This window comes from Callithrix jacchus, chromosome 16, assembly GCF_049354715.1.
Source record: "Callithrix jacchus isolate 240 chromosome 16, calJac240_pri, whole genome shotgun sequence".
NCBI classification, from domain to species: domain Eukaryota; kingdom Metazoa; phylum Chordata; class Mammalia; order Primates; family Cebidae; genus Callithrix; species Callithrix jacchus.
This window is the reverse complement of record NC_133517.1, coordinates 28,998,461-29,018,728: the sequence shown is the minus strand read 5'-3', so window position 1 is coordinate 29,018,728 and position 20,268 is coordinate 28,998,461. Positions and strand designations below refer to the sequence as shown.

Here is a 20,268-nt window from a genome sequence, read left to right as displayed (position 1 = left end):
CTAAAAAAGTTGATTTTGTAGGAGTAAAAAGTAGAATGGAGGATATTAGAGGCTAGGAAGGGCAGGGGGAAGAGAGGGATAGGGAGAAATTTATTAAAGGATATAAAATTATAGCTAGATATGAGGAATAAGTTCTAGTGCTCTATACCACTGTAGAATTCCTATAGTTAACAATAATATGTAGTTCCAAACAGCTGGAAGGAGGACATTATATGAACCCCACAAAAAGAGGTGATAAATGTTTGAGATGATGGATGTGCTAATTGCCCTGATCTGATCACTGTGCATTATGTGTATTGCAACATCATTACCTACCCCATGAATGTGTACAAGTATTATCAATGAAAAAAAAGAGCAGATTACCTATGGTGTGAAGATGTGATCCAGACTAAAGTTTGTAGACGTGGGGAGGGGATAGAAAGTGATATGGAGGCTAGGGGCAGAGGCTCACACCTGCAATCCCAGCACTTTGGGAGGCTGAGGTGGGTGGATCGCTTGAGGCCAGGAGTTCAAGACCAGCCTGGCCAACATGGTGAAACCCTGTCTCTACTAAAAGTACACAATTAGCCAGGTGTGGGGCTCACATCTGTAATCCCAGTTACTTGGGAGGAGGAGGTAGGCTATGTCCCTGATCCAGTTGCTTGAATCCAAGAGGCAGAGGTTGCAGTGAGTTGAGATCACACCACTGCACTCCAGCCTGGGTGACAGAGTGAGACTCTGTCAAAAAAAAAAAAGCAAGTGGTATGGAAAGACATACCACAAGTTGTGAATGGTGAGCAGGATTGTGGATATTTTTACATTCTTTTTGCTTGTCTATATATTCTCACTTTTCTATGACAAAAAAACCATTTTTAGGCCGGGCGCGGTGGCTCACGCCTATAATCCCAGCACTTTGGGAGGCCGAGGTGGGTGGATCACGAGGTCAAGAGATCGAGACCATCCTAGTCAACATGGTGAAACCTCGTCTCTACTACAAATACAAAAAATTAGCTGGGCATGGTGGCGCGTGCCTGTATTCCCAGAAACTCAGGAGGCTGAGGCAGAAGAATTGCCTGAACCCAAGAGGCTGAGGTTTCGGTGAGCCGAGATCACGCCATTGCACTCCAGCCTGGGTAACAAGAGCGAAACTCCATCTCGAAAAAAAAAACAAAACCATTTTTTATAACAAAAAATAAAAAATAATACAGGGAAACATGAGAGAGAGAGAGACTGAGATTTTGCTATCCTTAGAGAGAAACTATGAGGACCCTCTACCATTTGCTGGAGCTGCTGGAGCAAAGTACTACAAACCAAGCGGCTTCATCGACAGAAATGTATTGTCTCACAGTTCTGGAGGCTAGAAGTTCAAGATCAAGGTGCTGCAGGGCTGGTTCCTTCTGAGGGCTGTGAGGGAGAATCTGTTCCAGGCCCCTCTCCTTTGGGTACTTTGCTAGCAATCTTTGGCCTTCCTTGGCTGCTGTGGCATCTCTCCAGTCCCTGCCATCATCCTCACATGGTGTTCTTCCTGTGTGTGTCTGTATTCCAATTTCCTCTTTTTAGAAGGATACCAGTTATATTAGATCAGGGACCTACTCTACTCCAGTATGACCTCGTCTTAACTAATTACATCTGTACCAACCCTCTTTTTAAATAAGGCCACATTCTGAGATACTGGGGGTTAGGACTTCAACATATGAATGTAGAAGAGCCCAATTCAACCTAAAATAGTACCCAGGGAGGTGGCCACACGGCTCCTACCCCACTGAAGTCAGTGCCCACTTCCCATCATAACCTACTCAGCTGTTGCCCAGCATGAACATGGGTGAGGATCAGGAGCTTTGGGGTGGCATCACCGACCTTCTCCCTGCAGCGCTACTGGTCCACAGAGATTATGATGATTACCAAGACGTGAGCACTGCATCTTCCTGCTTGGAAATGCTCAGGCCAGGGCTGCAGACCTGCGTGGGCATTCACATTAGCACCTCTGAACTAGGAAGCCCAGTTTAAAGATTCAAAAGGAAGGAGTAATCTAAAGGAAAATAAAGGACACATGCTGACTTTTGTTTGGTTATAGGAGTTGTGATTAAAAAAAAAAATAGAAAAGAGAGAAGAAAGAAAAAGTATTATGAATATTACACATTAAATCCCACAGATGGATGCTGATAGCAGCTTTATTCATAGTTGTCAAAAACTGGAAAGAATCAAGATGCCCTTCAATAAGTGAATGGACAAATTGTGGTACATCCATGGGATAGGACATTATTCCACAATAAAGAGAAAGGAGCTATGAAGCTCATTTATGAAAAGGCATGTCGTTCACAAAAAGACATAGAGGGGCTGGGTGCAGTGGCTCACACCTGTAATCCCAGCACTTTGGGAGGCCGAGGCGGGTGGATCACCTAGGGTCAGGAGTTCGAGACCAGCCTGGCCAACATGGTGAAACCCCATCTCTACTAAAAATATAAAAATTAGCCGGGCATGGTGGTGCACACCTGTAATCCCAGCTACTTGGGAGGCTGAGGCAGGAGAATCGCTTGAACCCAGGAGGTAGAGGTTTCAGTGAGCCCAGATCATGCCATTGCACTCCAGCCTGGGCAACAGAGTGAAACTCTGTCTCAGAAAAAAAAAAAAAGTAAAAGACTTAGCAGAGCTTCAAATGCACATTGCTAAGTGAAAAGGCCAATCTGAAAAGGTGGCATATTATATGATCCCAGCTACTATATGGCAAAACTGTGGCGATGGTGAAAAAGATCAGTGATTGCCAGGGGTTGGCAGGGTGTGGGGGAAGGTGAACAGGTGGGCCACAGAGGATGTGTAGGGCTGTGGAATGATTTTGTATTCTACTCTAATGGTGGACACATGCCATTAGGCAACCCATAGACTATAATACCACACAGAGTGAGTCCTATTGTAAACCATGGACTTCAGTTAATGAGAAGCTGTCAATATTCGTTCATCAGCTATAACAAATGTACTATACCAGTGCAAGATGGTAATGACTGGGGAAACTGTATGTAGGGGAGGGAAGAATATGGGAACTCTGTGTACTACCTACCCAAGTTTTCTGTAACCTCACAAGTCTATCAACTAAAAAAATTACACCTCCAAAATATATTCTGAATAAAAAAATGTAAAGGAAATCAGGCACTTAGCTACCCAAAAGGAGCTCTTGGCAGATAAAAGTTTGGGAAACTGCCAAGAACTAGCTCGTTTTCAAAGGCAGCTGACAAGACACAGATGCCCCAAGTGTGACCCAGCAGGATGCCCCAATGTGAAAACAGCCATGCCTGCTCACGCCCATCTCAGACTCAACAGAGCCTTCCAATCTCGCTCAGCAGTGTCAGGCTTGGGGGAGGGGAGGAAAACCCAAATTCTTCCTCAAAGAAATAACAGTTTGGAACGTGCACAAGAGTGTCAACATGTTATGTAGATCTTATCAGCATGGCATTTTTGGTGCCTCCCAGCTATCCAGAGAGGCTCCACCAGCCTGTTCACACCCTGCGGCTTCCCACGCACTCCGAGCCTATCAACACCTTGGAAGGCTCTGCCCAGCAGGCCTGTCTCCCCAGGGCATGACCAGCCCGAACTTTCTCTCTGTCCTCATCCTTTCAGGATCCCATGGTACCATCCATCCCCTCAAACTGCACGAGGACCTGCTCTCCATTCCTCTGCTGACATTCTGTAGCTTGACTGGGGCTAAATGTCTATAAATTTGAACAATACCTTATGCTCAGTTTGGAAAGAATACTCAAGGTGGAAAATTTGGATGTTACGTCTGAGGGAAAAGAATTTGTAGTTTCAGTAACGTAAGAAATTATGCAATGTCACCATTGAAGCAGAAAAAACATCACAAGTTTGCAAAATTGTGGAGAAGGGATAAGGCAGAAGACTGAAATAAAGCCCTTCTAGTTCCGGCTATGTATATACAATGCTGCCTGGTAATGCAGCCTTTCTGATGCACTTTCGCTAAACAATGCAAAAAAAGCATTTCTTTAGACTTATGGAAACGAGAGTCTTTCTATCTCAGCTTTCTTTCACAGTTAATTGTTCATTATATTAAAGTCAGTGAATGGCTCTCCATGTTTTGTTTTCTTTTTTCATTTTTAGGCAGCCTTAAGTGCCTTGAAACAATTTTCTGAACAAGGATTGGATCCAATCGATGGAACAATGAATATCGACAAAGGTCCTCTTGAAAAGTGAGTAAATCCCCTGTCAGTATCCTTTCATTTGTAATTCTGTAACTGTACAAAAGATAAGACAAAGATAATCATGTTTTTAAAAAGTCAAGACAATAGTATCTACATCTTACACAATTACCAAAATGCAAAACAATATATAAGGCCATATACATCTCGGGTAATGTGTCTGTGAAAGTTTTAACCTACTAATCGATCATTGTTTTTGCATTTCGTTGCCTTTGTTGGAAATACTTGTGTGTTGTCTTGACTGTAGAGACTTGCAAAACTCTACAGTACGAAGTGACTGGTTTTCACTTCGTACTGTAGAGCATTGTCTGGTTAAGCCATTTTCCGAGGTAAAAGTTTTCACTCACACTCCGCCTGCTAAGTTATGGGCAAAGCCGAGAGAAAAGAAAAGGAAGTTGAGAGGAGGCGCCCCCTCCTTAGCTGCGTTTGTTTTTTCACGTTGTTGTCTATGAAACACCAGCACACATTGCCACCAAAGCGTGGCTTCCAAGGGCTACAAAGGCAAAAATGCAGCTATCATAATTATTTCTGAAATTTAGCTCATAGCTTTGTTTTAATGAGATGTGAACAGAAGGTTTCATCAAAGAGACTGAATTTGGGGTCTCTCCAGAGACCCAATTTATACTAAAAAAAAGGAAATCGGTTTTATTTACATAGTAGAATTCAAACTCTTTCAAAGCAGCAACAATAGCAAGTGGGATCTCAGAACACATGCAAGAGACAACATCCTTAGATTTAAGAGAAAATAAAAATAGTCAACTCGGGGAGTAAAAACCAGATACGCTGATCCTACAGTTAAAATGAGCATACCAAAAAACATTTTTTAAATAAGATAAAACAGCATTTGGTCACTAATATTTAGAAGGTGAGAGCGTGAGAAGAAAACATTTGGTAAACAGACGTGGCATGTTAAGTTCTCTATAGATTGGCAACCATTTATAAGCTAATTTAATCAAAAACATTTCCACATGATCTCATCAGTAGACTATCTGAACATAAATATTGTTGTTTCACTTTAAAATGTCACTTTTGTGGTGACCTTTGAATCCTCTGTGCCATCTGCTAATAAACATGTCTGAAGATGTGCAACCCCAGACCTTCAGCTCTTGTTAATGTATTAATCTTTCAGACAAGCCAAGCATCTGAGAGAGAAAGCGGACAATAACCAGGCAGCCCCGGGCTCCATCGCTCAGGACTGCAAGAAATCAAACTCGGCCGTCTAGCAGCTCCCAGAACCCGCGGCTGCCACCGCATCCTTATAAACCTGTCAGCACGCATGAGGGTGTCTGTGTTCAGGGAAATGAATGACTAATACCATTATTTGAGTCTTATGTGAAGACAACACTATTCTAACACAAGAGATAATATACATGGTACTGTTTATTCAACTGGGGAAAAATAAAACTTTGAGCATTTCCCTTGGAACTCAAGATCAGATCATAACTCATTTGCCCAGAGGCAGCAGAAATCTGATCCTGCTACTGGAGCTTAAAATAACAAGTAAAGAAAAGTGTTAGAAACAGAGCTAAAATTTTAACATGATTAATAATAGAGAAGTTGGGTTCGGTTCTGTTGTTATGATTGTTTTGTCGTGGTGCTTGTGTTCAGTTATATTCTCTCTCATTTTAAATAATGCTTGACAATTTGAAAACTAACCAATGATGTGCTGTGGAATGTGATGGTTGTTGTCTTCATACAGAGTCACATCGTTCCTCTTTTTAGGCAGATATTAATTATCTTCATCCTATATCAGTATGAATAACTATAAGGTGCACTACGAAAAGATGTATGCAAACAAACATGTTTTAAATCAGGTCTGATATTTGATGAAAAATACAAACTAATGTTAGGAGCAAGTAGTTTTATCATACTCCAGGAACTGAAAACAAAACAAAGCAGTTGTGGGTTTTGAGCTCCGTATACACTTAGCAAGTAAGGGGGCGTCTTGCCCCTATATATCATTTTCCCAGATCCACTCCCAGTTGTGGGAATCGCGCCCACCTCCATCCGTGTGTTGTAGCCACTCACGGTTTGCATCAAGAGTGTTTTTCGTAACTGCCTCTGGACTAGGGACAGTGAGTAGGATAAAAAATAAATAATGTACATGGCGGGGAAGGGAAAATCTGTTGGAGTTGCTTCCAGCCAGCCACGCTCCGGGCCAGCATGTTGGAATCCAGCGTGGAGCAAATGCAGTAAAAATGTGGTTGGTTTCTGTGTGAAGCGCTGTTGTTGTTCTTTCGTTCTCTCACTCTCATCTTTTAAATATCACCTCCGTGAAACCCATCCAAAAGGCCACCACCCAGCCTAGTCACCCTGCCCAACAGTGGAATTAGAGGACAGATAGGCTGTACCTGCGAAACTGCAGAGCCGCCTCTGGGTGACTCGGGCCAGGTTCCTGGCCAACGTCATCACATTGTTCAGGCTTTCTCCTTATTGATTTGCAAACGTTGTGCAATGAGAAAACACTATATGGTCTAACTGCTCGACCCAACATGACAATAGAAATATAATTATGTAAGATTTCACAAGCAAAACTGCCACAAATCATGATCTGGCTGACTCACATGCGACTGGAGAATAAACAAACAGCAACATAAGGAAATAACTCTAGGGATGTTTTTAATGATTCCCACGTGGGGAAGTCCGCCAGTATTGGGAGGGCTGGGTGCCCTTGGAGGAAATAGGTTATGTTACATAAAGCTGGGTCCTTGCAAAAAAAGCAGCACATTTATAAAGGTGGGGCTCACACAGATAAACTGGATAGAAACTCAGTCCTGCTGCCTGACACCAGGGTGCAGATGGCCCTAAATCATTCCCTTTGAAGGGCAGGAGCCCTTTCTTCTGCTAGGCCTGCGTCACCTGAGGTTTAGACCTTCCAATGGGGCAAGGGGCTGCTTCGGGCAGGATCGTTGAAGGGGATCTTCAGTATACCCAACGCAATAAACATAGGCTCCCTCCTGCAGTCCACGTCGAACTACACCAAGACTGTCAGGTCTGTAGGAGAGCAGTGAGCTCCAGGAACAAACACAGCTAATCAGTTCTCACAACCCAAGTGTCTGAAGGATTTAACTCTTGAACTGTCTGACACAGTCTTCCTTAGAACTGATATATCCGTGAATACAGCAGTGGTCGAGGGCGGTGAGGGAATAGAAATTTGCATAAGAGCTCCAGCTTAATGATAGCTTATTTATACAAAATTCCATCCTCTCTCTACCTGCTCACAGAGCCCAGCAAGGCCTTTGGGTATTTTCCCCTGCACAGCAGCACTTCCTGGGAACTGCCTGGGTTTTCTTTGGGTTGAATTACCAATGCAGATGATGGGTGGCCTGCAGTTGTTGGCAGGGACTCGCTGCAACACTCGGTTCCGAAGAGCAATGTTATATATCATTAGAGGGGAAACCATTAAGTAGATTTATTGAAAGTATGTTTCTTCGGCACAAGAAGATCTTTTTGATGAAAAATGGAACTCATTATTCTCTAAAGGACACAGATTGACTTATCTCCTTTATCAATTACAGTGTCTGCTTTCAGCTTTCCTCAATCAAAGCACTGGGCTTTGTAGCTGCTTTCCAATGCCGAGGCCAATGTGTTTTATGAAAAAGGTTTATTTTTACATTTTAACTGGAAATATAATATTGCACTTTGGAACTCAGACCATCCTTTCCAGGACAACTTGCCAGAGATCAACGGGGAGACACCACCCATCAGGCTGTGACAGGCATCCCTCCCCTTTCCTGGGGTGACCCCTCTGATAAGCTGTCCTAGCATTCTTCTCTCCAGAAAGCATCCTTAATAGTGATTCTTTTTGACAGCTTCAACCAATTTCCTGCACCATAAAATAAAAATAACTTAATGAAAAATCTACCTTATTATACAGAGGTTTTCAGGACTCCTAGTGACTTTGAAAACGTGGTCCAGACCAGCTGGCTGGTATCTAAATCCTGCTGCAGGTGGGTTATCACTGCAACCGCCTAAAGTTTGTTTTGTACTTTTAATTTCCAAAGGCCACCTCCTGCCACTATGGCCAAGAATGATAGAGGACCTAACACTTTTGTACACAGAGCTGACAAGCTGAAATCCTGTGTGAATTTATCTTTAAGCTGCTCACAGCCTGACCCACCATAATATACGCACCAGATAAATGTAGAAATCATACATTGAATAAATGAACGAATGGATGATTTATCATTCAACACTCAATGAAGAAATGAATGTTAAATCTCACTGTTTTTTTTTACATGACACAGAGGCAGGCACCCATGGCAATCAATGGTGTTACTGTTGGTCAGATATTGTATTTGCAATCCAAGGGGAACTGTGACATTTCTTAATCAAGAACATGGCAAGTCAAAAAAACCCTCACTTCAGCGGACTTTGGACCTATGGAACCATGCTTCCCCCATGTTCCCACTTCTGTATTTATATTCTTTCTATCGGCTGGTAGATTTCATTCTAATCCCGGATACATTCCACTGTTTCCACAATCACATGTGCATGTCTTTGTGAGGAGGGACTTAGTAATAACTGGGTCAAAACAGAGACTGCCTTAGACCTGATCAAACCCAACTGTCTTTTTCTGGCAGACACTACCCAAGTTCTCTCTCACCTTGTCAAGACTTGTTTAAAAGTTACCACGTTGGGGAAGCGTTCCTCTTATGTCCCAACCTCTTAACAGGAGCAAGAGCTTCCTTGACTATATCCCCAGTTCACTGTTATGTATGCTGGAAATTCAGAAAATAAATACACTAACAAAACAACTTCACTCTAAAGAAGCCACGCTCTAGCAACTGGGAAAGACAGCTAAGGAGATGAGCCTGGACAGTTGAACTTTCTGTACTCAGAGTCACCGTGTTGTAGTCGTTGCTTACCTCCCTGACTCTTTGCGTCAGTCACATTCATTCCCTCACTCACCCTACCATGCTTTGGCCACCATGGTATTTATTCTGGTGACACTGTCAAATAAGCCAGTTCTGCTTTCATGGAACTTACACTCTAGTGGTAAACTCTTGCTGCCACTCAAAGCCCAAACATCCATAGACTCCCCCTCCCCACATACATAAATATTAGGTTTAAAGCTCTTTAAGCTCACCAACACTCAGTAGACCAATCATCCTAATTTATTCCTCACCATATCTCCTGAACCAGGAACAATGCCCACCTTAATTCAGTAAGTACTCAATAAATGTTTGTTGAATAGATGAATGGCCCCCAAAACTCTGCCTGATAGATTTGCCCATCTAACTGCAACAACGTTGACCTGAATTCGTGGACAGAGAAATCTGGCTTCTTGGGCGGAGCCTCCTGCCTGGGTGAAAGCTTCTAGTTCTAGTTCCATTAGTGTGTAGCCTTGCTGATGTCATTTAGCATCTTCCAGTTTCAGATTTTCAAGCAAAAACTAGAGATAATGTATGGAGTATTTTTAAAAGTGCCCAAGTTGTGAATGTAAATACAATACTTCAATCAAAGTGAAGAAGTATTAGCGAAAGAGTAATGGTCTAGGAGTCAAGTCTAGGGGCCCGGTTTGGACATAGATGTGACCTTGGAAAGGGATGTGGCCTTCCTGGGCCTCAGTTTCCATGGTTATTAAATGATGACCCCCTAAAAGCACTGCAGCTCTAGACCAATCTTCCCGTTGGCTGTTCTGTTAGTACCTCGATAGTGGTATGCTTATATTTAAATTTTGTCTCTAATACATATGAATTTTTAATCAAATACCTGGAAGAAAAATATCACTCATATCAATTAGGATTCTTTTGATTTCAAGTTATAAAAACCGGTTCAAACCAGCAAGGGGAAATGTATTATAAAGCCAGAGGGATGATTTACAGAACCTACGGGCAGAAATGTAGAAAGAAACTGGGGCCAGGAAGTGGAAGGCTGTGGGGAAACCTGGAAGTTCTCTCTTAGTTCTGCAGGCTTTTTGTCTCCCTCTCCCTCTCTTCCTCTTTCTGTCTTTCTGTAAGCTACCTCTGCTTCTCAAGTACACACATCAGAGAACATGGTTACCAATAGAACCCGTTTGCAGCCACCTGCAGAAACACCGAATGTCTCTTTTGATTTCATTCCTATTGTCTTAGGAAGGAGCCACTGACTGACCCGTCTTGAACCAGCCATTCACTCCAGTCCACGTTGCACAAATATGGCTGCCCCAAGCCTACCCTTATTCGGCACGGTGGAGTAATCATCAGAGAAGAGATCATCACTGTTTTGGGAGACAACCCAATAAATATCTGCCTCAACTACTTCCCACAGTTTTCAGAGGACAAAGCTCATTATAACTGTGTGCAAATTCTTATTTTCAACATTAATGGTGAAGCTTAAAGGAGTTATTTCTCCTAAATGTCATAGATTGCTCTCAGGTTTGCGAAGTCTGTAGTATTTTGTTTAATCCTTTCAGTCTTTAGTTTCAAGGGTCTGATAAAACAGAACTATCCTGAGTGAGTCATAAAATTACCTAGAATAAAAACTGAGATTTTTCCACAGATCTTAAATTAGTATATTTTTAAAAAGCCTCATTTCCTCAGGCACACAGGGATAATGAGAAACGTAGACAGTGGACTGGTTGTTCATCCTCCGTGTTGTGTATAGACCCAAAGACCAAAGGCCACTTCCCTGCTTTGTTAGCCTGAGTGGATTTTAACTGGAAGGAACTTTCTGATTCTTACAACTGAGGTTGGGAAAGATAGAGGCAAACTTGATCTAATTCTCTTTCGAATTTTGCTTGTAAGTTTTCAAAGAAGAAGGGAGACTTGGTTATTTGAGGTGATGGGAGAAGGCAGATGATAGAAAGAATCAGAAATTTGAATTGAAAACGGAAATGGATGAGGAAGCCAAGATGCACTGGAGCTGAGCGTAGTGGCTCATGCCTGTAATCCCAGAACTTTCGGAAGCCAAGATGGGTGGATCACCTGAGGTCAGGAGTTCAAGTCCAGCCTGACCAACATGGTGAAACCTCATCTCTACCAAAAATAGAAAATTAGCTGGGTGTGGTGGCACATGCCTGTAATCCCAGCTACTCCAGAGGCCAAGGCAGGAGATTTGCTTGAACCGGGGAGGTGGAGGTTGCAGTGAGCTGAGATTGCACTATTGCACTCCAGCCTGGGAAATAAGAGTGAAACTCCATCTCAAAAAAAAAAAAAAAGATGCACTGGAGAAGAACGAGGAAACAGGAAGGTCTGGAGAAAGCGTCTGTGATGGGAGCAGACTAAGTGTTCCGTACAGGTAAGTCTTTAAATGCCTTCTCCTTAGCTCAGGAATGAGCAGTCAAAATCTTCCATTTCCTTTTGAGCCTGGCACAAAATCTCCTACGTCGGTAGTAATTTTCCAGAGTAGTGTTTGGCCACTAGTCCTTCTTAATTCTCTGAGTGCAGGGGAAGGAACTAGATCCTGCTTCACCAGCTCAGGGTAATTAATAAACTTCCATCTGTGGCAAAGACCGGGTCTGGATGTTAAGTCCAAGGAGAATCTAGCCAATGGGTTATGTCTGACATCAGAAAAAGTCAGCACCTTTACATTTTTTTTTTTTGGTATGGAACCAGAGTTGCTTTCACAGTCATCACAACATAATGCACAGCAGCTGTGTGTGCCTTCAGCTCCGCTGCAGCTACTCCCTCTGTCTTAGGAAGAGAAGAGATGACTAGCCTGAAAATGTCTGGTGAACCATATCTTGCCTTCCAATTTCCAAACTTAACCAAATTCTAGTCTATCAGTGAGTCAGCAAATATGGATTGAGTCTCCATCCTTGAGTTAATCACTGTGAGGAAAATGAAGCCTGAAGTAAGGTCTCTACCCTCAAAAGCTTCCAGTTCAACGGGGAGATGAAATAGGAATGAAAAATGGAGAGAAAATGTAAGAAGGTAGAAATCGATGCACTTCAAAAGGAATTATTTCAGCTTCTCTGCTTCTCATAAGCCTCACGGGGACACTTGGGCCAATCACCCAGGCTTTAATATAGAAAGGAGTGTCCTGGCCGGGAACTGTGACTCATGTCTATAATCCTAGTACTTTGGGAGGCCAAGGTGGGGTTGATTGCTTGAGCCCTGGAGTTCAAGACCAGCCTTGGACACATGGAGCCTTGGAAACCCCATCTCTTAAAAATTGCAAAAATTAGCCAGGCATGGTGGTGCACACGTGTAGGCCCAGCTACTCAGATGCTAAGGTGGGAGGGCCACTTGAGCCCAGGAGGTGGAGGTTGCAGTGACCTGAGATCATGCCACTGCACTCCAGTTTCGACGACAAAATGAGACCCTGTCTAAAAAATAATATTAGAATGTCTACCCAGACTCCTGCTTTTTCTAATTTGTGACCTGGGTTGGCCAACCTAATACAACCAAAGCTATAGGAATCCAGTTCACAGGTTTCCTTTTTCTGGGGTAAATCACTGTGATAATTGAGGTTTTATGAGCCAACATCCCCCCTACGACACCACTTTCACCACCACCAACCTCTCCAGCTACTGATGCATAATCCTCATTCACCTTGTACCACAAAAGCAGTGCTGGCTATGGTTAAGAGTTGGATTCCAGAATCCAGTTGCCTAGGTTCAACTCGTGGCCTTCCCTCTAACTCACTCTGTGTGTTTAGTAAGTTACCTGCACTGCTCCAAGTCTCACTCTCAGCTCTAAAATGAGGATACCGGTGTTGTTACATGGACTCAATAAGTTAATTTTATGAGTTAATATATCTAGTGTTTTGAACTGTATGTGTCACAGGTAAGTACTCAATAAACGTAAGTTATGATTGACCAAAACCCAATCAATGAATTAGTCAATAATTATTGATCAATGACCGTGTGCCAGAAACTAGAACCAGGTGCTAAGAAGAGAAAGGGGCAGAGATGAACAAGGCACAGCTGCTTTGCTTCATGAAATTTTGGTTTCTTAAAGACAATCATAAAACAAGCATACAAGTAATGGCCAGGCGTGGTCACTCATGCCTGTAATCCCAGCACTTTGGGAGGCTGAGGTGGGTGGATCACCTGAGGTCAGGAGTTTGAGACCAGCCTGACCAACATGGTGAAACCCCGTCTTTACTAAAAATACAAAAATTAGCTGGGCACGGTGGCAGCCATCTGTAATCCCAGCTACTTGAGGGTCTGAGGCAGGAGAATCACTTGAACCCGGGAAGCAGAGCTTGCAGTGAGCAGAGATTGCACCACTGCACTCCAGCCTGGGTGAAAAGAGCAAAACTCCATCTCAAACCCACCCCAAAACCAAAAAACATGCATGCAAGCAAGTATTACCCCAAACTGAATGATTTCAGACCCAGAATAGGGAGCAACTGCAGGAGAGTCCTGTGAGCCACCCAGACCCTAGGATCATCTTTGAGATGCCTTCTCCACAAAGCAAATGCGTCCTGGGCCTGTGAGTGTGATGCATGGGTCCGAGAATATTCCTGAAAAAGTGATGACACATTTCCCACACACCTCCTGCTGTGCCTCCTGACCTAGGCTCCCCAGGGAGCCAGGGGAAGCTGGGAGAAGAAGCCTATCAATGACCCAGGAAGGCACACACACAGCCCCAGAGTCAGAGAAACCACGGCTGGTGAGGTGGTTCTGAAATATCAGGCCCACGCAGGGTTTGGTGTCTGTTGGCATGTTTTTTAGAGGTAAAGAGAAGGAACTGTAAATAGCCCATCGCTCCCGGCCAGTATGGGAAACACACTGTCTGTGACTTGATCTGGTCACAAATGGTGCCATTGCATCATCCTTCTACATTGTGTCTTGGTGCACTGAGAAAAGATTAGAGACCCAGAGAGCACTGCATAGTGGGTGCTTTCAAAGGGTTTAAGGTAATAAAGGTCTGAATGAGGGCAATGGTAGCAGAGAGGGAGGACAGGAAGAGTTGGAAGCACAAAGAAGGCAGGCTCAACAGGCTCTCATCACTAAATGGATATGGGGGTGTAGATAGATGGGAAGGTCCCCCAGGCTGGCTCCAGTGCCCTGGCGTGGGGACCTGGCCCAGTGGCAATGCCAGTCATGGAGACAGGAAATCCAAGGGAAAGCACGCTGGCAAGGAGTTCAAGTCTGGACTTGTTGAGTCTGACATGCCTGTGAGACATTCCAAGAAAGATCGTCACTGGTAACTAAGGATGTAGAATCGACCATTGAGAGAGGCACTATGGCTCACACCCGTAATCCCAGCACTTTAGGAAGCCAAGGTGAGAGGATGGCTTGAGGCCAGGGGTTCACGACTACCCTGGGCAACATGGTGAAACTCCATCTCTACCAAAAAAAAAATACAAAAATTAGCTAGGTGTGGTGGCACACACCTGTAATTCCAGCTGAGAGGCAGGAGCATTGCTTGAGGCAGGAGAATTGCTTGAGTAGAGTGAAACCCCATCCCTACAAAAAAATACAAAAATGAGCTAGGGGTGGTGGCACACACCTGTAGTTCCAGCTGGAAGGCAGAAGAATTGCTTGAGCCTGGGAGGTTGAGACTGCAGTGAGTTGTGATGGCGCCACTGCACTTCAGCCTGGGTGACAGAGCGAGACCTTGTCTCAAACAAACAAACAAAAACCCAAACAAAAAGCAACGTGGAAAGGGACATCTAAGTTGAAGAATGGGTATCTGTGAGCAGTAAGCCCCTGGGTGGTAATGAGTGACATAATTACAGCGTTCCCCCCTTAGAATAAGAGAAGAGCAAAAAGCCTGGGGCAAAGCCTTGGGACATATCTATGTAATGTTCAAAGGGTAGGCAGAAGAGAGGAGCTCATGAAGGAAACTGAGAAGGAATCGGAGCAATGAGAAAGGCCAGCCATGGGGAATGGGGTGGACAGGAGCACTGATCACAGCAATGAGGAGGTGAGTGAGCGAGCAAAGATGGAAGGGTGCCTGTCAGGACTGGCACCAGCAGGTCATGGGTGACTTTGACAGGAGGAGGAGGACACAAGGAAGGGAGCCTGACTTTCCTTTGGGATGCTAGACAGCTCCTCCAGCTAAGTCCTAAGCCCACTGTTGTCCAGGTTTTAGCTAAACCAGTACACTAGATATAAGGATTAGCAATTGGTGTGGCTTTTCTAGAGGACAACATGGCAGTGTGCATCCAAATATTGAGGGAAGAAACGATGCTGCTGTCAGCGATCTCTGCCCACTCGCCACCCAGTGCTGGCACCTGTTTGGGCTGTCCATGCTGTAGTAGGAGTCAGTGCTCACAGGAACTTGAAAACAAGTGACTCTCCGTCAGATCAGTGCCTCCCCAGTGGCCTGTGACTGGGGAGTGTGGTGGCTGACCCTGGAGATGGCAACTGCTGCTGCCCAGCCCATGGGTGCTGCCCAACACAGGTGCCCCAAGGGGGAGGCTCCTTCCCACCTTGACAATGAGCTGTCCTTTGCTCTGGTGGCTCTGGTCTGAGCTCCGCCTGTTTTGATTCACCTTCTGAGGACAGTGTATCCACTTCAAGGGAAGAGCTATGAGCGGAGTATTGGTTTTATTTTATTTTATTTTGAGACAGGGTCTCACTCTATTGCCCAGGCTGGAGTGCAGTGCGGTGATCATAGCTCACTGCATCACTGCAGCCTAGACTTTCCAGGCTCTGGTGACCCTTCCTCTCCAGCCTCCCAAGTAGCTGGGACTACAGGTATACACCACCATGCCCAGCTAGTTTTTATATCTTTTGTAGATACTGGGTTTTGCCATTTGCTTAAGCTGGGAATACTGGTTTTAAAGTCCATGGGAAGTCAGCCTGGCTTCGGGACCCTTGGCAAGAATTGCGTAGGTTGAAAGAATAGGCTCGTGTGGGCACGGGCTAGCATACATTGTCTTCTCTGGAAAGGCTGTACTTTAGGTTATGGCGCGGGATTAAAGGTGGCTGTAAATTGTCACTCTCTTCACTAAGAAGTGGAGTTTATTTCCCTCCCCTTAAAGCTGGGGTGGCCCTGGACTTGCTAAATCAGTAGGACCCAGTGGAAGTGGCATTGTGCCCATCTCAGGACCAGCCTTCTGAGTCCAGCCTCCTGCCTCCTTCCTCTTTGGGGCGCTCCCTTTTCTGACTCTCACTCTTGGAACCCAGTCACCATGAGAAGTCTAAGGCACACGAGAGGCCACACGTAGGCACTGTGGTCAGCAGCCTCCGCTCAGCTCCAGACTCACTGCTGGGACCCACTGCCAGTCAAATGAGCGGTCACCCGGGATGTGCCAGTCTAAGAAAGCCTCACATGACCTCAGCCCCAGCCAACATCACACGGGGCAGAAATGCCCTCAAGAGAGCCCAGTCAGCACCTGGCCTTTTGAGAAACGATGCAAGAGTTGCTGGTTTGGGTCACTAAGTGTGGGGATGGTTTGTAGATAACCAGAACCATTTTCATTTTTATTTTCCATAGAGCTGCTACCCAATTGTTGGACTAAACGGACAAAAGCAAATTTTACCCATTAGCATCCATCTGTGCGGCATACAATCCTGCCCACAATCTCTTTCAGTAGCTCAAGGGAGCCGGTGTTCCTTTGGCCTCTCTGTCTTCTTGTTGTAGGGGCATCCAGTGCAGTGAATGGCGCAGGTGTGGGGTGGAGGCCCAGAGGGACTGGGAAAAGCCACCTGGAGAAGAGAGGGCCTGCTACAAATGGGTTAGCGGAGCTGCTTGGGGTGGGGCCACTTTTACCTGGACGGCCGAAGGCAGCAGTGATTTTGTGTTTCAGTCAGTCTCCATAGGACAGGGCCCCATGCCAAGAGTAGGTGGGCCCAGATGGCTGGGTTCCCATTCTTTCTGGCATTGATGGCCAATTTTAGTGACATAATAAGACACTTGATCCCAGTAACTATGGGGTTGTGGCTTTATTCAGCACCATGGATTCGAGTCTCTGCAGCTACCGGAGCCCTGTGAACCATGCTCAGCCCTGTGGCCTGCTCCGAACCCCTCAGAACCTCAGTCCTGAGCTCCTCCAGGGTGGGACCAGGACTGGTTTTGGCTCCTGGACCCTGTGTGGCAGGTTAGGAAGGAATGGCAAAAGGCTGAAGTGGCTTCCTTTTTGTCTCATGGGAGCCCAGAGAAAACGCCAGTTCACCAGGAGAGTGGGGTCCTGAGGACCAGGGCTTTGAGCTTGAAACAAATGACTTGAAAAGTTCTGGTTCAACTACCCTGGCCAAAGTTCCACTTTTCTTGCTGGGTCGTGATAATTGTTAATAAACATGCTTAGTCTCTTCCACTACAGTGAATTCATTTATAATGGACAAAATTTGTCTCAAGCTCACACTACTGTCATAACTCTTCACACATCAGACTTACAGGAATTTCTAGCAAGAGGGTTAGGTTGTTTTTCTAGTGTCTGGAGCATAAATGATAGCAGGATGAAGACCCTATTCCTAAGAAAAAATAAAATCAAACAAGGTGGTCTGCAGTGGCTTATCCCGTGTGGCATTAATTTCACATCCAGGTTTGCATGATCTCATAAATTGTTCTTTTGATTCACAATTTCACCCCAGCCTACAAGATTGAATTATTTCCTTGTATTTCAGACCCCCTGTCTAGTCCGTAATGTAGAACACATTGTGTGTCTTGGCTGGCATGAGCGGGAGAGGACAGATGCCCACAATTGTCTGAGAGCCGTGGGCGCTGAGCTCAGCTTTGCCTCCTCGAGGTCAATTGGTAATGTTGTTAAAGGTGCATTGTCACAGTATCAAGTGTGTGTGGTGGGGGGTGGGATAGAGGATAGGAGGCAGCTCCTAGAACTCTTTATCTGTGTTTAGACCGACATCTGCTTCAGACTATTTGGCCCAATACCTGTGGAACGATGGGATTTCCCAAACTTCTACAATATCTCGAATGCGGCTTAGGGGAGGGATCATTCAGAGCTCTGATCTGCACTGGCTTCTGCGATTGCTGCCTGAGGAGCAACACTCACATATGTGGAGGACAAAAGCGGCCTCCTTGGCGGCAAAAATCTCAGATCCCTCAAGTCTAATGGAGAGGAATAGGCATAAAAGAGAATGACCTTCCAGAAATAAAACCTACATAGCTGAATTGTCTCCTTTTCACTCTGCAGGGTGCAACAAATCACCCTCCAAAGCTGTGTAATCTTTCTTCTAGGTGGGAGAGGGGACAGATTCTCCCAATCCAGCACAGAACAAAGGCCTCCAAAGGCCTGCAATGACCTGACCTGCTAACTGCAGGTCACAGTCAGGTTTACTGGGTGTAGATCATTTGCTTCCTCTGAAATCTACAAATAAAACATGTAAGATCTATTGCCTCATTCAAAGACTGGAAACTTATCCAGAAACAATCTTTGCAGCCGAAACCATGGTCCTGACTCTTCCCCCTGACTCACCGGCACATCCTCCAGGGCCCAGGGCCCAAGTTATTGACAGTCTGGCTAGAAGAGGGTCATGGCTGTGCCCCACTCAGCCACCGCTGGTAGGCGACAAGATGGCTGTGGATTTGGGGCAGTAGCTGTCAGCCCATACCTCTGAGAATTCTTTTAACCAACACTCTAGAAAGCCCAAGTTTTATTTAGAGAAAGTGCTTTTTAGGATTGCTACTGTTTACAGGGTGACCAAACTGTTCCAGTCTGCCCAAGACTGAAGGGTGCCCTGGGATATGGGACTTCAGTGCGGAAACCACAAACTCCAAGCAAACTGGGACAGTCTACTTGATAGGGGCAGAGGAGAGGAAATCATAAAGGTTCTACAACTCCATGCAAGCTGCCCTCTAGCTGTGGGCTGTCTGGCCACCTCAGGAAATTTATAAATAATTAGGCAATTATTCCCCGCACTCTCCAGCAGGATGAAAGCTGAGGTTTGTACACAGGGAACCTATCTGAGTTATTTCGGCAAGGTTTGTCTTCTAAATAGAATAAATGGTGGTGTGAAGGCCTGCAGGTACCTTGGATATTTACACGGTGGTCCTCCATTTCTTCTTCGGGGGAGCACCTCCCCAAGGCGGCCCACTTTCTACAACCTGGCAAATCACATCAGAAGGTCACTTTGGAGCCTTGCCAACCCAAGTGTGTTGTAAGTTCTGCAAGAGCTGGTCAACAGATTTTTCTCCTGCCTGAGGCCATCTAAGTCTCTTTATAGGATTCTGAGTCAGAGACCCAGCTAGGCTTCATCGCTGGTAGTTTCTTTGCTAAGTCTGGAAAAGATACACAGACTTTAAGAAGTGGAGACATTTGTTCTTGCCCAGAGACGATTTGTCCTACCGGAAAAGAATGCAAAAACCCTGAAGCACAATCTCGTTCTTGTCACGTGGAAGCCTCAAGACAATGCCGGTCATTTGGAGCATGTTGTTCTGTGGCCCAGGTTGCTGAGGATGGAACATGAGCATCAGAGATGTTCTCACTTAAGTACTGTGGCCAAAATCCTGCTTTTCCAGCCTTCAGTTCTGTAGGCAGCACAGAGCAGAGAGCAGGGCATGAAGCCCCAAATTGGGGGTGATTAAGAAGCAATTGTAGGAACCGTTTAATCCTGGGAAAAGAGACTCCCAGCTCTATGCAGTTCTTGTGAAGCTTAACCACTTAACTGAAAAACTAAGAAGTAAAACCAAGATGTCACTGGAGCAGTGTTGGAATGACAGAATCATTTTTCTGCAACTGGAAATTCTAAGAAACGTAAACATTTCATAGCTGTGTCTGGATGTTTTGAGGGCTAAAAGGACTGATAACTCAGTTTACTGTGTCCTACAAGGGGAAGAAGAAGAGTCTTTCAAAAACTGAAACTCACTTTGGGAGGCCAAGACAAGTGAATCACCTGAGGTCAGGAGTTCGAGGCTAGCCTGGCCAACACGGAGAAATCCCATCTCTACTAAAAAAAAAAATACAAAAAATTAGCCGGACATTGTGGTGGTCACCTGTAATCCCAGCAATTCGAGAGGCTGAGCAAGAGAATCGCTTGAATCTGGGAGTAGGGAGTTGCAGTGAACGGAGATTACACCATTGAACTTCAGCCTGGGTGGCAGACAGGGACTCTATCTCAAAAAACAAAACAAAACATAAAACGTACCCTGACATTCAAAGATCTGTGCCCTGAACATCCTGTAGCCTGATTTTAGGCTACTGTACTCCCCAGGCCCTTCTAGGCCAGGCCAATTGTCTTTGGGACACACCTGGGCCTTTCCTGCCCCCAGGTTTTCCTTCCTTCCACGCCTAGCATGACTCT

At 45.1% G+C, this 20,268-nt stretch overlaps 1 protein-coding gene across 9 annotated transcripts in view; it reads left to right on the top strand.

Annotated features, from left to right (window-relative positions):
- STAU2 (staufen double-stranded RNA binding protein 2) overlaps nucleotides 1–6,404 on the top strand; it is a 332,019-nt gene extending 325,615 nt beyond the window's left edge. For all 9 annotated transcript variants that reach the window (XM_035277251.3, XM_078352637.1, XM_078352636.1 and 6 more), the window contains 2 exons: nucleotides 4,087–4,175; nucleotides 5,314–6,404. In XM_035277251.3, coding sequence (XP_035133142.3) covers nucleotides 4,087–4,175; nucleotides 5,314–5,407 — 183 coding nt within the window. In that variant the 3' untranslated portion in view covers nucleotides 5,408–6,404. The remainder of the gene's footprint in view (nucleotides 1–4,086; nucleotides 4,176–5,313) is intronic.
- The last annotated feature ends 13,864 nt before the right edge of the window (nucleotides 6,405–20,268 follow it).